Source organism: Podarcis pityusensis, assembly GCF_964106645.2.
Source record: "Podarcis pityusensis genome assembly, chromosome: 4".
Lineage (NCBI taxonomy): Eukaryota > Metazoa > Chordata > Lepidosauria > Squamata > Lacertidae > Podarcis > Podarcis pityusensis.
In genome coordinates, this window is record NC_138027.1 from 3,994,009 (window position 1) to 4,017,242 (window position 23,234).

Sequence of the window (23,234 nt, forward strand, 5' to 3'; positions counted from 1 at the left end):
ATTTGCTTTGTAGGATTTGCTAGAGCTTCTCATTTAGACGGGCAGAACTTGGCAGAAGACCAAAGGGTTCCTTCCGATCTCTCAGAGGCTTCCTGAGAGCACAGATGGATGAGCAAGACTCAGCTGGCCCTGGAACAGGAAGAGGCCATGCTAACCAAACTGGGAGCAGTGGGGGATTCTGGGAAAACTCTGTGCAGAAGATCCATGGTGAGGTGGACACCCTCCGCTCAGAGGTGCAGAGCCAGCAGTTGAGGCAGTTCTGCTGCCAGGAGGCCAAAGGACCCCGAGAGGTTTGTAGCCGACTCTACCACCTTGACCATCAGTGGCTGAAGCCAGAAAGGCACACGAAAGCTGAGATGCTGGACTTGGTGATCTTGGAGCATTTCCTGGCTGTCCTTCCCCCGGAGATGGAGAGCTGGGTGAGGGACTGTGGAGCGGAGACCAGTTCGCAGGCGGTGGCCCTGGCCGAAGGTTTCCTCCTGAGTCAGGCAGAGGAGAGAAAGCAGGAACAGAGTAAACAGGTGAGAGAGACTTTCCTCTGGATACTCCCAAGGGGTTCCAAACAGGACAGAGAACATCCCATAATGGTCTGCTGATGGCCCATTTTCTGGGAAAGCATCCATGGAATGAGATCTCGCACCCTTCAAGTCTTTGTCATTCTCTTTCTAGTATTTCTCACCATTCTCTGTTTTGAATCCTTGTTTCTTTCTCAGGGAAAGGATCTCTTTGCAGAAATGGACCTGGAATCCTGTGAGGCAGAGAGGCCTCCGTTGGACACCAGAGAGAGGCCACTGGGTAAGGAGGAAGGTGGTTTTTCTCCACTGGTCTCATTCTGTTGGTTTCCCAACTCATCTGAGGGTTCTTTTCATCTTGTTTTGGGGGGAGACAGTTGGGAGGAATCGTCCAGAGGAGGGGAGATGTATTTCTGCACAAACAAACATATGAAATGGGCACAAACCTCCAAATACTCTCAGTAGGTAAGTCTTTCTCAAAGGCCCATCTGTAGTTAGAGATGCCCTGTTTCACCTGTGAGAGAAGCAGGCTCTCCTGGGGTCCTGCTTACCTTTTTTCTCTTGCAGGTGGCAGAAGGATGCCGGCAAGACCTCCTGATCCGCCTTTTCATGGGGGCAGAAGGGAAGCAGCGGCTGTGGAAGCAGATCAGGTCAGGGGAAGCTGCCTTGTGGGGACAGAGGCCGAGGGATGGAGCAATGTCATGGACTGGTTCGGCACAGAGGAACGGTGGGAGGAAGCAGCCTGGGAACCAGGAAAGGAAGACGGCTCAGATCCGAAGGAGTGGAGGTGGAGGAAGGATGAGCGGTCAGAGGGAGAAGAGGGAGAAGTCTGGGAAGAGGAGATGTCAGAAGCCGAAGAAGTAACAGGGTTTAGTGAGCTGGGAGATTCTGTGGCAGAATGCAGCGCAGAATCAGAGGCAGAAGAGGAAGGAGGTGAGTGGGAGAGGAAGGTCGAGAGGCTGAGGTGAGTCAGGAGAAGGAGGAGCCACCGGTCGCTCCCTCTCCTTTTGCCATAAGCCGCCCTCCCTGCTTGTCTCTCAGAGCCAGGAGACCCCCTGCAATGCAGGAATCTCTGCTAGATCATCCAAGACAGATGGCCATCCATAAGAGGCTTATTTTATTTCTAGATTGATAACTGAATGCAAAAATTGGTTTCTAAGCCGTGGACAAATGAGAACAAATAGTGGCCTGGATTCGCCTAACCAGCCCCATCCACTGCAAAATTGGACCTGCCCAGCAATCCTCCCCCTCCCCCTCTCCATTCTCCCCTGAACCCCTTGAATTTGGCTCTAGGGCATTGGGAGGGAACTCCCCAGAAGAGCTCAGGAGGAGAGGAGAAAGTGGATCCTTCCATCAGGCAAACTGGAAAGCTTGGGTAGGCAGAATGATTTGAAAACCACATGTGGAGTACCACCTGTTTGCACAAAGACAAATACCCATAATTAAAACGCAGAATAAAATAAGCATCCATAATTAAAATGTGCTGCAAAACAGTCCTATTGAAACAACATAGCAATTTACAGGATGGAAACCACAGAGCATTGTGGAGCAGATCATATTTCTGCTGTCTCAGAGGAGGACATTTCCCTTTTTCTTTTAGGGTCCAGTGTGCTTTGAAGATGTTGCTGTTCGTTTCACGGACGAGGAGTGGGAGTTGCTGGATCCTGACCAGAGAGCTCTGCATAAGGACGTCATGGAGGAGAATCGTGGGATCGTGGCCTCTCTTGGTAAGGCTCCCTGTGGGATCGTCATATCTGCCTGGAAATTCAAAAAATACGTCTATAGACCAACCTCACATATTTTCACAGAGCTCAACAGCGCCCCCTATAACACCTGGGAACCTAACACCCCCACAATAAAGAGTAACTTACAGTTTTTTCTTTGAACAATCTTCCTCAAATTATTCCTTTTTCTACCACGATTGGGCTGCTTTCAACTGCCCAGGCCATCTTAAATGTCAGCTTCAGAATTGTTAGGAAAGATAAGTAGCTTCAGGTTTTCTGTTTTTGTTTTTGCTGCTGTCAGTCTTGGGTTGACCAAAGAGACGACTGACATTGGAGATGGAGGGGATGCCATGACTGGGCCAAACAAAATTCATCCCAGAGAAGAGCTAGGCTTATTGAATTTCAGGTAGAAGTAGCAGTGGTGGTGATGATGATGATGATGATGATGATGATACAGTGGTACCTCGGTTTACAAACTTTCCGGAACAGGACTGTTCTTAAATCAAGGTACCACTGTAGTAATAATAATAATTTTTATTTATACCCTGCCCATCTGGCTGCATTCCCCCAGCCACTCTGGGCGGCTTCCAACGCACATATAAAAATGAAACATAAATAATAATAATAATCTGATTCCATATAAAAAGAACATTAACTTTAAAATGAACTTCTCCTAGTGGCCGAAATTGTGGAAACCTTTTGTGAAAAGTGTATTTCTGAGGTTTGATGGCTCATAACACCACTTTTGTGTGGAGTAATACCATAAAATTATATAGCAATGGAAAGATAATTTAATGAAGGATGTAATGCAATGAATTTTATGAAGGAGTATTTATTAGAACAGCAGTCATAAAGAAAAAACGTGAAACCTTTAGTAACCATTGGTAACCTTTAGCTTTAATTACGGCCTTACAACGCCTTCACTTGAAGTGAACCAAGTTTTTAGTTCTGCAGCTGTAATAATGCCAAACCAAGACTGAATTATTGCCTCTGTTAATTGGGCTTTATTGCTGGGTTGCTTCTGACTAACAAGTTTCTTTAGTCGGCTCCGTAGATTTCTGATTGGGTTAAAGTGTGGGCTATTCCCAGGCCATTCCAGCAGTGAAATATCATTATCTTGAAAGCACCTTTTGCACACAGCAGCAACACGACATAGAGCTGAATCCTGTTGAAAATATATAAATGCTTCAGTATCTGGGAAAAGATCACCTGCGGAACACTTCAGTTTGGGCCCACGTATTTCGTTTATGCATTTTTCCGCATTTATATTCCCATTAATGACGCAAATTCTGCCCACACCTTTTGCTGCCATACAACCCCAGATCATCACACTGTCTGGGTGTTTCACGGTCAGTGTAATGCAAGTAGGATGTAAATCTTATCTGATTCTTCTCCTCTTCTCCAATTAAAGAAGCTCACGTATTTCATGCCATCACTACCAAGAAAGGTAGTGTCCTTTTTTTTTTAATAAAGTTTTTTATTTATACAACAAGAAAAAAGAAAAAAACCCACAGATACCAAATTACACACAAATTACAAAAATAACCATAGACACATCATTTTCTTAGCAAACAATAAAACATCTATTGGTCTTAACACTAAAGACCCAACCTCCCGTCTATTCCATATTTCAAATTCATATTACTTATTGCCAATACACACTTTTATCATAATTAAACTTATTCTCAATAAATCTAATTTCTTATATCTACCTTGCAACTATTACTGAAGTTCCTCGAACGCTGCAACAGAATTGAGACTACTATATTTATTTTTCAGATATTCTTTGAAAACCTCCCATTTTGAAACAAATTCCTGTTTTGATTTATTCTTTATTTTTTTCTGATAAACCATCTAATTCGGCATATTCTGTCAGCTTTTGGATCCAATCTTGTACAGAGGAGATTTCATTACTCTTCCATTTTGCTGCGATCAAAACTCTTGCTGCCGTCGTCGCATATAAAAAGATACCCTTTCTCTTTTGTGGAATATCCAAATCTGTTATTCCCAGGAGGTAGGCCTCTGGTTTTTTATTGAAAGAGATCTTTAGCATTTTGTGCAGTTCTGCATGTATACTTTCCCATAATACCTGTATTTTCCTACATATCCACCACATATGGTAGAATGTTCCTGAGTCTCCGCATCTCCAAAAATTTTGGACACATTTTTATACATTTTTGAAAGTTTCCATGGTGTTAGATACCATTGATGTTGCATTTTTTGAAAGTTCTCTCTAATCGTGTAACAATTTGTGAATTTCCAATTGATGTTCCATAAATTTTCCCATTGGGCCATGGTTATTGAATGGCCAAAATCCTGGGACCACCTCACCATTGCCACTGTTACCTCCTCCTCCTTGACTGTCCAGTCAAGGAGGAGTCGATAAGTTTTGGAAAGAGTTTTTCTTTTAGAATTTACAAGATCAGATTCGAATCGGGAAATTTCTGTTGAGAACCCCTTTTGTTTGCCAGATTTAAATTTTTCAAATAACTGATGGTATTGGAACTAGTCTGAAATGTGTTCTCTTATTTCCTCAAAGTTTTTAAATTTTATTTGGTAATCTTCATTTTTTAGAAGTATTTTACATGTTGGCCAGCTTTCCTGAGTATTTTCCATTTTACTGCTATGGCTTAGAATCATAGAGTTGGAATAGACCACAAGGGCCATCGAGTCCAACCCCCTGCCAAGCAGGAAACACCATCATAGCACTCCTGACATATGGTTGTCAAGCCTCTGCTTAAAGACCTCCAAAGAAGGAGACTCCACCACACTCCTTGGCAGCAAATTCCACTGTCGAACAGCTCTTACTGTCAGGAAGTTCTTCCTAATGTTTAGGTGGAATCTTCTTTCTTGTAGTTTGGATCCATTGCTCCGTGTCCGCTTCTCTGGAGCAGCAGAAAACAACCTTTCTCCCTCCTCTATATGACATCCTTTTATATATTTGAACATGGCTATATCACCCCTTAACCTCCTCTTCTCCAGGCTAAACATGCCCAGCTCCCTTAGCCGTTCCTCATAAGGCATCGTTTCCAGGCCTTTGACCATTTTGGTTGCCCTCCTCTGGACACGTTCCAGTTTGTCAGTGTCCTTCTTGAACTGTGGTGCCCAGAACTGGACACAGTACTCCAGGTGAGGTCTGACCAGAGCAGAATACAGTGGCACTATTACTTCCCTTGATCTAGATGCTATACTCCTATTGATGCAGCCCAGAATTGCATTGGCTTTTTTAGCTGCCGCGTCACACTGTTGGCTCATGTCAAGTTTGTGGTCAACCAAGACTCCTAGATCCTTTTCACATGTACTGCTCTCAAGCCAGGTGTCCCCCATCTTGTATTTGTGCCTCTCATTTTTTTTGCCCAAGTGCAATACTTTACATTTCTCCCTGTTAAAGTTCATCTTGTTTGTTTTGGCCCAGTTCTCTAATCTGCCAAGGTCGTTTTGAAGTGTGATCCTGTCCTCTGGGGTGTTAGCCACCCCTCCCAGTTTGGTGTCATCTGCAAATTTGATCAGGATGCCCTTGAGTCCATCATCCAAGTCGTTGATAAAGATGTTGAATAAGACCGGGCCCAAGACAGAACCCTGTGGCACCCCACTAGTCACTCTTCTCCAGGATGAAGAGGAACCATTGATGAACACCCTTTGGGTTCGGTCAGTCAGCCAGTTACAAATCCACAGAGTGGTAGCATAGTCAAGACCGCATTTTACCAGCTTCTTTACAAGAATATCATGGGGCACCTTGTCGAATGCCTTGCTGAAATCAAGGTAGGCTACATCCACTGCGTTCCCTTCATCTACCAGGCTTGTAATTCTGTCAAAAAAAGAGATCAGGTTAGTCTGACATGACTTATTTTTCAGAAATCCATGCTGACTATTGGTGATCACAGCATTCCTTTCTAGGTGCTCACAGACTGTATGCTTAATGATCTACTCCAAAATCTTCCCTTGTATTGATGTCAGACAATTATTTTTAATAATTATTTGGGTCCTCTCTTTTCCCCTTTTTGAAAATAGGGACAACATTTGCCCTCCTCCAGTCTGCCGGGACTTCGCCTGTTCTCCAGGAATTCTCAAAGATGACTGCCAGTGGTTCTGAGATCACATCTGCCAGTTCTTTTAATACTCTTGGATGCAGTTCATCTGGCCCTGGAGACTTGAATACATCTAAACTAGCCAAGTATTCTTGTACTATCTCCTTAGTTATTCTGGGCTGTGTTTCCTCTGCTGAATCATTTGCTCCAAATTCTTCAGTCGGGCATTGTTTTCTTTATCGGAGAAGACTGAGGCAAAGAAGGCATTGAGGAGTTCAGCCCTTTCTGTGTCCCCTGTTTGCATTTCACCATCTTCTCCTCTGAGTGACCCCACTGTTTCTTTGTTCTTCCTTTTGCTACGGACATACCCATAAAAGCCTTTTTTGTTGCTTTTAACCTCTCTAGCAAGCCTGAGTTCATTCTGTGCTTTAGCTTTTCTGACTTTGTGTCTACATGTGCTGGCTATTTGTTTGAATTCCTCTTTGGTGGTTTCCCCCCCTTTTCCATTTTTTGTACACATCTTTTTTTAATCTTAACTCAGTTAAAAGTTCTTTAGATAGCCACCCTGGCTTCTTTAGGCACCTTCCATGTTTCCGTCTCATTGGTATTGCCTGAAGTTGTGCTTTTACTATCTCCCTCTTAACAAACTCCCAGCCATCATGAACTCCCTTTCCTTTTAGTATTACTGTCCATTGGATCTCACCCAGCACTTCCCTAAGTTTTATGAAGTCGACTTTCTTAAAGTCAAGAAATTGAGTCCTAGTATGCTTGGCTGCTCCTTTCCGCTGTATAGTAAACTTCAGAAGAGCATAATCACTAATGATCCTTCCACTTCTGCCCCACTAACCAGGTCATCAACATTGGTTAGGACCAGATCTAAAATGGCTGTTCCTCTTGTTGCTTCTCCCACTTTCTGGACAATGAAGTTGTCTGCAAGGCCAGTGAGGAATCTGTTTGACCTTATGCTCTTGGCTGAGTTTGACATCCAACAAATGTCCGGGTAATTGAAGTCCCCCATTACTACTGTCTCCCTTCCTTTTGCATGCTTGGCCATCTGTTCCAGGAAGGCATCATCTATGTCCTCCGTTTGGCTTGGGGATCTATAGTAAACTCCCACAATGAGGTCTCTGTTATTCTTCTCTAATAATAATAATAATAATAAAAAAATAAATAAATAAATAAATTTTATTTATATCCCGCCCTCCCCAGCCGAAGCCGGGCTCAGGGCGGCTAACAGCAATAAACCAGTACAAAAGTACAGCATAAACAACAGTCTAAAATCATTCGTTATAAAATTAATTAATTCAAGCCCCTGGCAACCATTGGGCCAGAGCTCCGCGAAGATTGCCGAGGGAGGGAGTCAGGCTGTGCCCTGGCCAAAGGCCTGGTGGAACAGCTCTGTCTTGCAGGCCCTGCGGAAAGATGTCAAGTCCCGCAGGGCCCTGGTCTCTTGTGACAGAGTGTTCCACCAGATTGGAGCCAGAGCCGAAAAAGCCCTGGCTCTAGTTGAGGCCAGCCTAACTTCTCTGTGGCCTGGGACCTTCAAGATGTTTTTATTCGAAGACCGTAAGTTTCTCTGTGGGGCATACCAGGAGAGGCGGTCCCGTAGGTACGAGGGTCCTAGGCCGTATAGGGCTTTAAAGGTTAAAACCAGCACCTTAAACCTGATCCTGTACTCCACCGGGAGCCAGTGCAGCTGGTATAGCACCGGATGAATGTGGTCTCGCAGCGAAGACCCCGTAAGGAGTCTCGCTGCAGCATTCTGCACCCGCTGGAGTTTCTGGGTCAGTCTCAAGGGCAGCCCCACATAGAGCGAGTTACAATAATCCAGTCTGGAGGTGACTGTCGCATGGATCACAGTGGCTAGGTCAGGGCGAGAGAGGTAAGGAGCCAACTGCTTAGCTTGGCGGAGATGAAAAAATGCCACCTTTGTTATAGCTGCAATCTGCGCCTCCATGGAAAGGGAGGTGTCGAAGATTACACCCAAACTCTTAACGGACGGTGCTGGCACTAATTGCGCCCCCGCAAGAGATGGGAGTTGCCCCCCCAATCCCATATCGCCCCGTCCCAGCCACAGGACCTCTGTTTTCGAAGGATTTAGCTTCAACCGGCTCCCACGTAACCATCCAGCCACAGCTTCCAAACATCTGGTCAGTGTGTCTGGGGCCGAGTCAGGATGGCCATCCATCAACAGATAGAGTTGGGTGTGTCATCGGCATACTGATGGCAACCCAGCCCAAAACTCCGAACAAGCTGTGCGAGGGGGCGCATAAAGATGTTGAAAAGCATTTGACCCAAATGCTCTCACTTTGGCTTTGAGGTTCTAAATCTTGGATCTCTTCACAGGTATACACATCCCTGACATATAACGCCACTCCTCCTCCTTTCTTGTCTGGTCTGTTTCTCTGAAATAGATTGTATCCCTCCATTATTACATTCCAATCGTGGGACTTATCCCACCAGGTTTCAGTGATGCCTATTATGTCATATTTAGTTTGCTGTACCAAGAGCTCAAGCTCATCTTGTTTATTTCCCATGCTTTGCGCATTAGTGTACAGACATTGAAGTCCATTAATCATTCCCCCGTGTCTCTTATTTAAGGATTTTTTCCTCCCACCACTAGGTCTGCGTGCTGTTTGCTCCATTTGGTCTATGACATTTGGATGATCATCTTCATCAATTGATAGACTCCTACCTTCAGGAGCACTGTCTCCCTCCCCCACATTAGTCAGTTTAAAGCCCTTCTGATGAGGTTTCTGAGATTTTTGGCAAAAACATTTCTCCCAACCGTTGTGAGGTGCAGCCCATCGCTTGCCAGAAGTCCATCTTCAAGAAACTGCAGTCCGTGATCTAAGAATCCAAACCGTTCCTGTTTACACCATTTGCGAAGCCAGCTGTTCACTTCCACTATTTTCCCCTCTCTCCCTGGGCTACGTCGTTCAACTGGGAGGACAGATGAGATGACAATTTGTGCATTTAATTGCTTCAATTTCCTGCCCAGAGCCTCGTAGTCTCTTTTGATCTTCTGGAGGCTATTGCTTGCAGTGTCATTGGTTCCCACATGAACCAAGAGGAAGGGGTATTTGACAGTGGGTTTTATGATTCCTTGCAGTCGTTCAGTTACATCTTGGATCTTAGCCCCGGTGAGACAGCACACCTCCCGAGACATCTTGTCAGGCCCACAGATCACTGCTTCTGTTCCCCTCAGTAGGGAATCCCCTATCACCACTACACGCCTCCTCTTAGGTTTGGTCGGGGTTCTTCTGTGAGCGGTCCGTTCCAAGGTCGCCTGCACATTCCCTGAGGACTGACTTTGCTGCTCGTCTTCATATACCTGATCGACTATAATGAGGGAGAGATCCTCAAATGGAGTCTGTTCTTTGTCTTCCATGCTAGGGGATAGGACTTCAAAGCGATTGTGTATTTCTAAACAATCAGAGCGGACCCTGGGCCTCCTACTTCTTTGAGTCACGTTTCTCCATATATCTGGCACCTGTGTTGGTGAACTAGCCTCCTTCTCAGGGGTGTCCCCTGTCTCCTCCTTGGTGGAGACGGTGTTCTCTGTTGCTTCCAAGAAGAGCTCCAGCTCTCTAATTTTTTGGAGCGTAGCTACACGTTCCTCCAGTTGCTGGACTTTGTCTTCTAAGAGGGCAATCAACATACAATTGCTGCATGTAAAGCTGCCTGCAACCTTTGGCAAGATGGCAAACATTGCGCAGGAACCTATTGCGCAGGCTTCTATTGGAGAAGTCCACCATGGGACTTTAGGCTCCATCAGGTCTTTATATTTTTCCCATACAGCAAAGAGTGACTTTCTTATGATATGGTTGGTAAAAATTTTATGAATTTTTGCTTTTCCATATATCAGGTTGGCGTGCCATCCCCAATGATTGTCAAAACCTTCCAGGTTCAGGAGGTCCGGATCCTGCAACGTGCACCAATCTTTTAGCCAGGTGAAACAGGCTGCCTCGTAGTAAAGTTTTAGGTCGGGTAGGGAAAAGCCTCCTCTCTCTTTTAAATCTATTAAGATCAGGTGTTTAATCCTAGGTTTCTTCCCTTCCCACAGGAATTTGGAAATTTCTCTTTGCCATATCTTGAGACAACCTGTCAAGTAAGGTAGTGTCCCATTGTTCCGCTGTCCAGTTAACATGGGTTTAATCTTTTCAACCTTTGCTTGAGAGATAACAATGGCTTTTCCCTTCAAATTCTAACATTTAGACCAGTCCTTGCACTCAACTTCCCATTACATTGCGCCATGTCATCTTGTATACACCCAGATGATTTTCTTCTGTCATGTAGGCACAGTCTCTCCACTCGTCCATCGTCACTTGCCTTTGTACACATTCCCTGCCTTAACAAGTCTGATTTTGTAGTGACTGAGTCTCCTTATACCTCTTCCAAAATATAGAAAGGCCAACTTTGGTTAAATTTTCCCCAATCTCTCTTCTAATTTCTTCATAACTGTAGCCTTGTTCACTTAATAGTATAATCTTACATCGCTTTCTGGGGACCACTCAACTCCTTGTGCCATTTCTATAATTTTATTATGTTTTACGCACTCACTAAATGAAAGAACACAAAAAACCAACCAACTTGATAGCAATCACATAACACACTGACAAAAGTCAACCTAAGCAAGTTGTGCTTTCTTTTTCTGGTTATTTGGCTATAATTTTGATAGAATACGGGTAATTGAACAAACTTTGTTGGATTGCAATCTTGATTGCATTCTTGATTGAATAATCTTTCCACTTGTCAGGGAACTGACATTGGAGCGGGAGGCGAAGGGGAGGCTCCTAGATGATGCTGGAGAAGGACCCAGCAGCAGGGGGAGAAGCAGCTCAGTGGAGGGGGAAGCATTTAAGCGCAACACCAGGAACAAAAGTGGGCAGATGGGGAAATCGGAGAGAGGGCTCCCGGACTCTTCACTGGAACTCAGTGAGGAGGGGACAGGTCCTCCGCTACCTACGCCCTCCCTGCGCAGAAGGCTCCCGCGCAGTGAGAGGAGGAGGAGACTGGGTGTCAAACAACTCTTATGTTGGAAGAGATTCAAGAAACGCCCACTGATGGATTCTGCCAGTGACTGAGACAGTCATGATTAGAAAGGGCTGTGCAGTCAGAAAGGTTTAACAAGGCAAATTAGCCTAGAGAGGCACCAGTTTACGCACGAGTAACTCATACTCATCACAGCAATCCGTCAGTCCCTGAAAGTTGCTCGTGCGCAGCAGCAGGCAGGCAGCATCATGAGCAAGCCCGGAGAAGCCAGCACCCAGGAGGGAGCAGCTGGAGGGCAAACGCTGGTGGAGAGGAACCGAGAGTTGGAGCAGCATGTGGCCATTTTGACGGCGCGGCTGGACGAAAGGCGGTCTCAAGATGCACAGGTCAGACCCACCCCCATAGCAAGGAAGGTACCGGGACTGGTGCACAAATTTGGGGGGAAGCCGCAAGAATACAGTGCGTTTCGAACGGAAATAGAGTACGCATTGGAATTGCAGCATGACGATTTTGAAGACGACGCGGCGCGGGTGGCATATATTGTGGGTCACCTGCAGGACGGGGCCAGGGAATGGGTCAGGCCCCTTATGGCGACGCAGAATGCCGCCATGCAGGACCTGAGGAAATTCTTCCAAGCAATGGACGCAATGTTTTCCACTGATGTTCAAAAAAGTGTGACAAAGCGGGAATTGATGAACTGTAAACAGGGGAGCCAGTCAGTTAGGGACTACTGGTCGCGCTTTGCCATGATAGTTCACCGCCTCGGGTGGGAACTGGGCTCCGAACCCATACAGATGTTATTCGAGGAGGGGTTGTCCCCAACGGTTAAGGATGAACTTTCCCGCGCACCCCGCCCACAGGGGATGGATCAGCTGACCAAGGCTGTGCTTGCGATTGGCGTGCGCCAGGAAGCGCGGGCCCAGGAGAGGCGGGAAGGTAGAGAGCAACGTTGCCATGACTACCGCATTCCTGAAATACCAAGGCAGCCTTCCCCGCCAGCAGAGCCAATGGAAATAGATGGGGCACGCGCGCGGGAAGTTTCAAGCACCAGCGAAGGGCGCAAAAAGGAGAGAAAGGATTGGAAAACCTCCAAGAAGTGTTACCTTTGCCAGCGGCCAGGCCATTTTGCCAGAGCCTGCCCTCAAAGAAAGGCCTGGCAAGGAATGGTGGGAGCCGCAGGGGGTGAGGAGGTGGTGGTAAAGGAACAGGAACAGGGAAACGGGAACGCTTGGCTGCCAATCAAGGGGCACAACAGCCAGGCCAGCCACCAGTAAAAGTGCCCCAACCAGACCCCCCCCAAGGCGGCAATAGCCATCGAAGTGGTGCTAGAACTCCCGAACGGGCACCCAGTCAAGGTGAAAGGGATGCTGGATTCAGGCAGCTCATGTAATTTCTTCAGCAAAGACTTTGCATTAGAGCACCAGCTCCACTTACTGCCTTTGGATTTTCCCTTGCAAGTGACCACCATTGATGGCAGGGAGCTTCTAGGAGGGGAAGTGACACACCAGACCCCACCAATGAGAATGAGGGTGTCCAGGCACTCGGAGACCATCGCCTTTCACGTCGCCTCACTAGCAGGGCCCCCAATAATATTAGGGATGAGCTGGCTAGCACAACATGATCCAGTGGTGGCGTGGCATCAGAGGACAGTCACCTTTGGGTCAGCTTACTGCCTGGAACACTGTCTAGGGGGGGAAGCCCCAAGAATGACCGTGGCCAGGGTGGCTGGGATGGCGGTGGAGCGGAAAGGGGAGGTGCCGCCACAATACGCAGATCTGCGGGAGGTCTTCAGCGAGAAGGAGGCAGATAGACTGCCACCCCATAGGCCCTTTGACTGCCAGATCAACTTGCTTCCGGGGGCTCAGCTGCCAGTGGGTAAGCTGTACGCCATGTCTGACAGGGAGATGAAGGAGTTGCGAGAATTTATTGACAAGAACCTGAAAAGAGGCTTCATAAGAGAATCAAAGGCAGTAGGGGGCAGTCCGGTGTTCTTTGTGGACAAAAAGGACACAAATAAACCCAGGCTCGTAGTGGACTATAGAGCTGTCAATTTGGTGTCAGAACCCGTGACCTTCCCAATGCCCAGGATTGACGACATTTTAACGCGAGTGAGGAAAGGCAAAATTTTTACCAAGCTGGACCTCAGGGGCGCATACAATTTGATCAGGATGAGGGAGGGGGACGAATGGAAGACCACAATGTTCACCCCCCTAGGTGCCTTTGAGTACTTAGTTATGCCTTTGGGATTACAGTCGGGCTCCGCCTGTTTTCAAGCTTTCATGCACCACGTGTTGGGGTCTCTGCTGTACAAGAACTGCGTAGCCTTCTTGGACGACGTCTTAATTTATTCGGACAATGAGGAGCAACATGTTAGAGACGTCAGGGAAGTGTTACAACGACTGCAGAAGCACCAGTTGTGGGTCAAGCTGGAAAAATGTCAGTTTCACGCCAGAGAAGTCGAGTTTCTGGGGTACAAGTTGTCTGACAAAGGCTTAGCGATGGACCCAAGCAAGGTGCAGGCAGTGCTGGAGTGGAAGGCTCCCAAAACACGGAAGGACGTACAGAGGTTCCTAGGGTTCAGCAACTTCTACAGGAAGTTCATCAAGAACTTCGCCCACTTGACAGCGCCCATCACGGATTGTCTCAGTAGCAAAAAGAAGTTTGTGTGGACAGAAGAGGCCCAGCAATCCTTCAAAAAACTGAAGAAGGCGTTCGCATCGGAAGAGCAACTCCTGCACGTAGATCTGGAGAAACCCCTGAGGCTAGAGACCGACGCGTCCGACAGAGCCGTAGGGGCGGTCCTTTTGCAGCCAGGGAGGGGCAAGCAGGAATGGAAACCGTGTGCCTTTTTCTCGAGAAAACTGAGCAAGTCGGAGCAAAACTATACAGTGTATGACCGCGAACTGCTGGCAATCTACGCGGCCTTTCGTCGTTGGCGTCATCTACTGATAGGGGCGCAACAACAGATCCAGGTTTGCACAGATCACAAGAACTTGGAGTACTGGAGAACCGCACGAGTACTCAACCAGAGACAGATTCGATGGGCACAGGAGTTCTCCAAGTTTTTCTTTGAAATCCGATACGTGCCCGGAGAGGAAAACGTAAGAGCAGACGCTCTCTCGCGTAAACCGGAGTACCTGGAAGGAGAGGGGCCGCCGGAGAAACGACACGTGATCCCCGAGGACCGATGGGTGTGTGGGGGAACTTTGGTGGGGAAACGAGAACTAGCCGGGCTGACCAGAAACGACGTGTTCGCGCAAACTAAAATCCGGGAACTACGAGACGGAAGAGGGACCCAAGAAGGGTTTGAGGAGAAGGAAGGGGTACTGTACTATAGGGGAGCGCTGTACGTACCGGGGGAGACCCTGAGGGGAAAGGTACTCAAACAACTCCACGACAACCCCACAGCAGGGCACTTTGGACAGCACAAAACCATGATGCTTGTGACCAGGCAGTTCTGGTGGCCCAGGGTGAGGGAGGATGTACGGGAATATGTACGGGGGTGCGACCGCTGCCAAAGGGCAAAGGGGGAGCGGGCTGCCCCCACAGGATTACTGGAACCCTTACCCACGCCGGGAAAACCCTGGGAGGTGGTATCCATTGATTTTATGACAGATTTGCCCAAGTCCCGGGGAAAGACAGCAGTCATGGTAGTGGTCGACCTACTGACAAAGATATGCCATTTTATAGCTTGCTCACATGCTGTAACGGCAGAGGAAACAGCCCGGTTGTTTGTGGAGCACATATTCCGGCTGCATGGCGCCCCCTTGAGGGTTATCTCCGACCGCGGAAAACAATTTACTTCCCGGTTCTGGAGGAAGCTCATGAGCTTGCTGCAGGTGGAGGTGGGTTTCTCGACGGCGAGACACCCAGAGACCAACGGGCAAGCAGAAAGAGCGAACAGTATACTCCAGCAATACCTACGCTGCTATGTCAGCGAGAGGCAGAACGATTGGGTAGAAAAACTAGCGCTGGCTGAATTCGCGTACAACAACGCGGAACACGTGTCCACGGGAATGAGCCCATTCATGGCCAACCATGGGTGTCATCCCAGGGCCTTCCCGGGGAGTGGGGAGGAAAGCTGGAGCGTACCCGCTGCAGAGCAGTTTGTGGAAGAAATGGAGGCCCTACACCAGCAACTTAAGATGAACTTGGAGCGGGCCAAGGAAACTTACAAGAGGCAGGCAGACAAGCACCGCAGGGAAGGGGAGACCATACGGGTGGGGGACCGGGTGTGGTTGTCCACCCAAGGGCTACCTTTCAAAGGGGGGTGCAAGAAGTTGCAGCCCAGACGGCTGGGACCTTTTGAGGTAACACAGCAAGTTAATCCCGTGGCATTTAAGCTCAAGTTGCCTGATAGCATGAAAATACACCCGGTTTTCCACAGGTCCCTGCTCTCACCGCATAGGGAAGGGCGGGAATTCCAGGGGCAAGAGGGAGAAGTCACCACACACCCGCAGGTAGAAGAAAGGGAACACCACCACAGGGCCACGGAAATACTGGACTCAAGGTGGCGAGGGCGCCGGGTGGAGTATTTGGTAGCGTGGGAGGGGGAACCCAGGTCCGAAAACACGTGGGTCCCCACGGAAGCCTTCGAGGACAGGTATCTGGTGGAGGTATTCCACCGCCGGTTCCCGGACAAACCCAAACCCCTGGAGAGATTCTGGGAGGAGCAATTTGGAACCACAGATGAGGAAGAGGTTTTTGAGGGATTTTCTGACTCCGAGGAGGAGGGAGGAGAGGTTTCGGAGGAAGAAGAATCAGACTGGGAAGACCACCCCGTTGGGAGGTGGAAGAGCGGTTGGGAAGCGGGTTTCGAATCCACAGAAGATGGTGACAGTTCCTTCCGGGGGTTCCCCGCCTCCTCGGCCGACGAAGGGGACGAAGTTGGTCCCACAGGTCGGTCCAGGGGTGGAGGGGATTCTGGGGGGGAGGTGGATGTCAGGGAACTGACATCGGAGCGGGAGGCGAAGGGGAGGCTCCTAGATGATGCTGGAGAAGGACCCAGCAGCAGGGGGAGAAGCAGCTCAGTGGAGGGGGAAGCATTTAAGCGCAACACCAGGAACAAAAGTGGGCAGATGGGGAAATCGGAGAGAGGGCTCCCGGACTCTTCACTGGAACTCAGTGAGGAGGGGACAGGTCCTCCGCTACCTACGCCCTCCCTGCGCAGAAGGCTCCCGCGCAGTGAGAGGAGGAGGAGACTGGGTGTCAAACAACTCTTATGTTGGAAGAGATTCAAGAAACGCCCACTGACGGATTCTGCCAGTGACTGGATTCTGCCAGTCATGATTAGAAAGGGCTGTGCAGTCAAAAAGGTTTAACAAGGCAAATTAGCCTAGAGAGGCACCAGTTTACGCACGAGTAACTCATACTCCTCACACCACTGATATATAATTTTATGACATAACTCCAAATGAAGTGGTGTTATGAGCCAGCAAACCTCTGAAATACACTTTTTTCCAAAGGTCTTCCACAATTTTGACCACTACTTTATATAAACAAAGGAGCATTCAACAACTCATCAGAATCTCATAATAAATATGTTGGTTAATGACAAAAAATACAGGTAATGAACACACACCCAACTCCCTTCAGTTCTTCTCCATTTGTTCCTGAGGCTCTAATCCCCTTTTGTCTCCAATGCAGATTGTGATGAAACGGAAATTGAGAGCAAAGGTGACAACGAAAAAATCCCCAGAGAGGAGAAGCCACACAATAATTTGGAGTGTGGAGAAAGCTGCAGTCAGAGCTCCCATTCCACTTCCCATCAACAAAATCTCATAGAAAAGAAACTCTATCAGGGCATGGAATGTGGAAAGAGCTTCAATCAGAGCTCCGATCTCACTAAGCATCAGAGAATTCATACAGGAAAGAAACCCTATCAGTGTGTGGAATGTGGAAAGAGCTTCACTCACAGCCACAGTCTCACTTCCCATCAAAGAATTCATACAGGGGAGAAGCCCTATCAGTGTGTGGAATGTGGAAAGAGCTTCACTCACAGCCACAGTCTCACTTCCCATCAAAGAATTCATACAGGGGAGAAGCCCTATCAGTGTGTGGAATGTGGAAAGAGCTTCAGACAGAGCTCCAGTTTCACTAGGCATCAGAGACTTCATACAGGGGAGAAACCCTATCAGTGTGTGGAATGTGGAAAGAGCTTCACTCATAGCTCCTCTCTCACTTTCCATCAAATACTTCATACAGATGAAAAACCCTACCAGTGTGTGGAATGTGGAAAGAGCTTCACTCATAGCTCCCATCTCACTTCCCATCAAAGAATTCATACAGGGCAGAAGCCCTATCAGTGTGTGGAATGTGGAAAGAGCTTCAGTCAGAGCTCCCATCTCACTTTCCATCAAAGAATTCATACAGGGGAGAAACCCTATCAGTGCGTGGAATGTGGAAAGAGCTTCACTCGTAGCTCCTCTCTCACTTCCCATCAAATAATTCATACAGGGGAGAAACCCTATCAGTGTGTGGAATGTGGAAAGAGCTTCACTCATAGCTCCTCTCTCACTTCCCATCAAATAATTCATACAGGGGAGAAACCCTATCAGTGTGTGGAATGTGGAAAGAGCTTCACTCGTAGCTCCGATCTCACTTCCCATCAAAGAATTCATACAGGGGAAAAACCCTATCAGTGTGTGGAATGTGGAAAGAGCTTCACTCATAGCTTCTCTCTCACTTCCCATCAAAGAATTCATACAGGGGAGAAACCCTATCAGTGCGTAGAATGTGGAAAGAGCTTCACTGATAGTTCCAGTTTCACTAGGCACCAGAGATTTCATACAGGGGAGAAACCCTATCAGTGCGTGGAATGTGGAAAGAGCTTCACTCATAGCTCCTCTCTCACTTCCCATCACAGAGTTCATACAGGGGAAAAACCCTATCAGTGTGTGGAATGTGGAAAAAGCTTCACTCATAGCTTATCTCTCACTTCCCATCAAAGAATTCATACAGGGGAGAAACCATATCAGTGCGTGGAATGTGGAAAGAGCTTCACTCATAGCTCCTCTCTCACTTCCCATCACAGAGTTCATACAGGGGAAAAACCCTATCAGTGTGTGGAATGTGGAAAGAGCTTCACTCATAGCTCCAATTTCACTAGGCATCAGAGACTTCATACAGGGGAGAAACCCTATTTGTGTGTAGAATGTGGAAAGAGCTTCACTGTTAGCTCTAAACTCACTTCCCATCAAAGAATCCATACAAAGGTTGGAAAATCCATTATACAGCTTTAGGAGCCAGGCAAATCCACATGTTTTTAACCAGGCCTTTTTCTTATTGACATCTAATGCTATTTTAACATGTGATATTTTTTGTTTTTATGTTGTGTTTTTATGTTCTAAGCATCCTGAGACGTGTGAGGGTAGGGAATACAGCCACTCTTTAATTCCTAGGGGTCTTTGCTCTCCCATAAAATCTTTGAGGAGTGTTGGGTTGAAATAAACGACAGACGAATGACAAGTGTCATATGGGAGGCATCTCCTGAACATGTGTCGGGGAGTCCCTTTTATTGAATATTACAGCATTGCCACATATGTGCTTGTTGCTGATTGGTTAATACAAATACAATGCAAGGGTTGTATATAGGCATTAATCATCAACAGATTAAAGGTTGGGAAAGGGAACGCAGAATTGGACAGGCGTGAAGACCTCGTAATTAAGCAATTACTAATGATTGCTATAGCAAGACTTAAACTATAACTAGTGATTGATATAGCAAAACTTAACAGAGTATAACCATCGCGTTCCGTAGATGTGGTCAACCATACAGTAAGAACAGGTCAGGGTACAATGTTCCATGAACTCAATGTGAACTGAACATTCTAGGAAGGAATGTTTTCAGCTTAGAGTGGTTTGCCAGACTCACGTGCAGAAGCAAAACTTCCCATCATCTCCCCCTTTCTTTTTCTTTTGTTTTTGTGCGAGATGTTGCTATATGATTTCAGGGTGAAATGGACAAAAATACTTTGGGATACGTGGTTTGCCAGCGCATGCCTGAAATAAGTCTGCCAGGGTGAATGGGACAAAAATACTTCGGGATACGTGGTTTGCCAGCGCATGCCCGAAATAAGTTTGCCCACATCTCCCCTATTATTTACAGTTGGTGCTGCCACTTCGCAAAGTAGGCAGCAATAATTTTATTAGGTGGCTGAGGAGGAGAGAAAAGCTGAGACCAAAGACGTATGAGACCAGGAATGCATTGGATGAAGCAGCATAACAAAATTAATATACGTATTATGACAATAGCATATTGAAAAAGATTACGAAGCCAGTTCAGATTTGGCAACCAACCAGTGAGCCACTGGGCAAACGAATCCCGGAGGCCAGAAAATCCAACGTCCTGTTTAATGTGGTGTGTAAGATTTTGCAAATGAGAGATTTGCTTTTGAATGGTTTAGAATTATCAGTAATATTGAAACAACACATGTCATTCACGTTCACAGCCATAATGATGAAGCATGAGCACATAGTCAATAGCAGCACGATTTTGTAGAAGTCCATGCTGGAGTTCACTCTGTTCTTTATTCAAAAGGTGCAGAGCTTCTGAAGTAAAATTCAAAGCTTTTGCCGCGGAGCAAGCTAAAGAGTTAATGTTCATACTATTCCGTACAGCCAATCCAGGGACTCCTAAGAGAGAAACAGCTAAGGAGATATATTCAGATCTGCTGGGAAGAGAGACAGAATCGTAACAATCATTAGTCAATTCCACAGAGCGGCGATATCTAGAGCGGGACAAATGATGCTTTTTGGGTAAAATGATGGACAAACGACTTAAGCAGCAGGGCGTGCCATGGCTGATGTTTGCTGGAATATAATTGAATGTATAGCCTGGGCACGACCAGAACCAGCCTTCAGGCAGCTCTGTATATTTATATACATAGGAAATATCTACATAATTAAAGCAGTTAAAATTATCCTTGCCCATTTTCACACAGTTGGTTTTTGTGCAATTGACCATATGGGCACAAGTGACATTATAGGAAGCCACGTATGGGGTCAACAAATCAAAGGCCAAAGGAGGGCGTCAGCGCACTTGGGTACCCCAGTTATGGTAACCTGAATAACCAAGGGTGCGGAGAGAATCATTTTGGGGTAGGGATGAATAAAACCAGGTATCATTTTGCAGATCAAAAGGGTCATGGCAGACAGGGATAAGGCAAGAGCCAAGGATCTCACCTATTGATACCTGCTGGGTTAAGCAAAAGGAAGAAACATTGAGGGTTTTTGCAAAAGATTCCCACACATTTATTGGTGTGGAACCACCGCTATTAGGAGCGGAAGCAGAGAGGGGCAAAAACAAAACGCTGAAAATGAGCACTATCATGGAATTAATATTAAGGCAGGAAATGAGACACAGAAGTAAATTTTCGGGTTGCTTCTAGCTGCTTTTCCTTTCTAAGCTGTTCAGCTTGAAATGAGAGTGATTTTATCTGGCCCCACGTCACTGGTCCATTACGATTTCCCCGCTTGCGAGTCCTGGGGGGGCTGGATGCCGCATCCTGGGCGATCTGGAGTTGACAGTCGAACTGCGGTGTCAGATTTTGCAGGGCCTGTTGCCATGCCATGGTAGAGGCGGACGCAGCGTGCGGGAACCCAACGAGCACCCTGTGGAGTAGAAACTGCAGCATAACCCTTTCCCCAGGTAATCAGTTTTACTGGTTCACTCCATTTGTTGGAGGGTAATATTTTATAACAGACCAGCGGGGCTGGAAGTATCTCTTTTTGCTGGAAATGTTTTTGGAGACGAGTATAGGGTTGATGATCCTGTATGGAGACATTCAAATGATTGAGAGTAAAGAGAACACTAGCCAACCAGCCTTCCTTTTCTGAAAGTGAGGCTGGAACTCCGGCCTTCTTTTCCTGTCGAATTAAAGCAGTTTTTAGGGTGTGGTTGGCACGTTCAACAATTGCTTGGCCTTGAGAATTGTAAGGGATGCCAAATAAATGGTGAATATTCCAAGTTTCACAGAACTGAGCAAAGGTTTTTGCACAATACACTGGGGCATTGTCAGTTTTTAAGGAATGAGGCTTGCCCATGACTGACATGGTACGAACAAGATGATTGCAAACATGTTTAACCTGTTCTCCCCTTTGAGGGGTGGCCCAAATAAAGCCAGAAAATGTGTCAATGCAGACATGTATGAACTTCCAAGGTGAGAAAGGGGAGAAGTGAGTCACATCCATTTGCCACAACTGGTTGGCCTCCAGCCCACGGGGATTAACACCAGGGCTGGGGTGGCCAATATGATTAGAGCATTGAGGGCATCGTTGGATAATTGCACGAGCCGCTTCCAACAGAATTTGGAATTGGCGGCTAAGAGCTTTTGCATTCTGATGATGGAAAGCATGACTTTCAATGGGGGAGACAGGCAGAGCCCTAAGCAAAGAGTCTGCTTTTGCATTGCCATCAGTGAGAAAGCCTGGGAAGGGTTGGTGAGAGCAAATGTGCACCACAAATAGTGGGTGGGAGCGATTGGACAGAAGCAATTGTAAGGACAGGAAAAGGCTCAATAGATTGTCATCCAATAAGGGACTTACATAGCTGCCCTGTAAACGAGTTATAACATTTGCAACATAAAGGCTGTCCACTACCAAATTAATTGGCTGTAGGGAAAAATGATGCAGAGCTTTAACAGCAGCTGCTAATTCAGAACGCTGAGCTGATTTTTGTGGGAGAGTGTAGAGGCTGTGCCATTCCTCATTTTGTTGCCATGCAACCACCCCCCTGGAGGGGGCTCCATCAGTAAAAACAGTAGGGGCATCCAAAGGGACAGGAGACAATATGGAAGAAAAAGATAGGGAAAATTGTCTACCCATTTGCAGGCGAGGGTCGGCGGGGACATGGCAGTCCACCAAGCCGACAAAATCGGCTAAAGCGCACTGCAAATCCATGCTAGTGGAAAGAACAGTCTCCCATTGTTCCAAGGGCATGGGCACAATAATTTGGCGACAATCGGTGCCAAAAAGACTTTTGCATCGACGGCGGCCCTTGCTGATGAGCTGAGCAAGGAGGTCCACTAAAGGAGTCACCGTGTTTTTTGGTGTATGATGTAAATACAACCATTCAATAATATGAACTTTTGATGGGCCTGACTGAATAAGGGCCGCAAAGGGTTGGACAGAATCTGTCATTATAACTACATCTGGCAAGACATTAAGAATTGCTCGGTCAACCCAGTGGAGACGCATAATTTCCTTTAACTGGGCAACGGTTTTCTGTTGAGAGGAGGTCAAGGTAATTTGCTCACCAGGAGATTGATGGCCTTTTAAGGCTGAAAAAAGCGGCCGTATAAAAGCGACTCTGCTTTCCTGCCCAGGTCAGCCCCCCAAGCAGAACTACGCAGGGAAGTGCTGACTGGACAGCAGGATTTAATGGCCAAAGGTTATGGATCTTCCGTGTTTCCTGCCAAGTGTGAGGAGGGAAGAAGGCTGCCAGCTTTGAGCTGCTTTGAGCTCCTGCCAGAAGGGCAGTGGGAGACACTGGTGGAGAGCGGAGCCAAGAGGAGGCTGCTGCTTCGGAGGACCAGCTAGCTGGCAACTCGTGAGTACGCTTAAGCCCCGGGGGGAGGAAGATGGCTGCTGCTCAGCCACAGCAAGGCCATGAGAGCTACCCCGGTGAAAGACTGAATGGGGCCAATTGGGAAGACTGGAGTAAGCGCATGTACTACTGGCTGGAAGGGAAGCAGATATGGGAGTGTACACAAGCCGAACCAGTTCTTGCCCAGCCCAGTGAGAGATCTGCAGGAGCAGTGGAAGCTTGTGAAGCAGACGTGGCTGCTGCTCTGGAGAGAGAGCAAAGGGTGCTAGCCATTTTAAGGGCCAGCGTTGATGCTTGGCTGTTGCCAAAGCTCCAAGGGAAGAAGCCCTGGGTTGCGTGGCAGGCACTGAAGACGGCATGTCAGGCCGCAGTGGGAGCCAGACCAGAGGGGGCTGGAGGATGCCCAGAGAGAGCACCAAGCCCAGAGGGG

The 23,234-nt window shown here is 47.3% G+C and overlaps 2 protein-coding genes and 1 long non-coding RNA gene across 3 annotated transcripts in view; all 3 read left to right on the forward strand.

Moving 5' to 3' along the window:
• The window catches only part of LOC308475144 (uncharacterized protein), a 174,169-nt gene that overhangs the window by 1,217 nt on the left and 149,718 nt on the right, over nucleotides 1–23,234 (forward strand). The gene's annotated exons all lie outside the window — the stretch shown is intronic.
• On the forward strand, nucleotides 1,620–18,752 carry LOC308475182 (uncharacterized protein). Its single transcript, XM_081002170.1, has 2 exons — nucleotides 1,620–2,239; nucleotides 16,906–18,752. The coding sequence occupies exons 1-2, from the start codon at nucleotides 2,206–2,208 to the stop codon at nucleotides 18,498–18,500; spliced, it is 1,629 nt and encodes a 542-aa protein (XP_080858296.1). The 5' UTR covers nucleotides 1,620–2,205; the 3' UTR covers nucleotides 18,501–18,752.
• On the forward strand, nucleotides 6,222–7,207 carry LOC308476455. Its single transcript, XR_013985913.1, has 2 exons — nucleotides 6,222–6,483; nucleotides 6,642–7,207. It is a non-coding gene; the product is annotated as an uncharacterized lncRNA (long non-coding RNA).

Bases quoted from the DNA above. Each gene is read 5' to 3' on its own strand.
- LOC308475182 (XM_081002170.1), top strand. From the start codon at position 2,206: ATGGAGGAGAATCGTGGGATCGTGGCCTCTCTTG. The intron at 2,240-16,905 runs GTAAGGCTCCCT...TCTCCAATGCAG, and splicing joins TGGGATCGTGGCCTCTCTTG to ATTGTGATGAAACGGAAATT.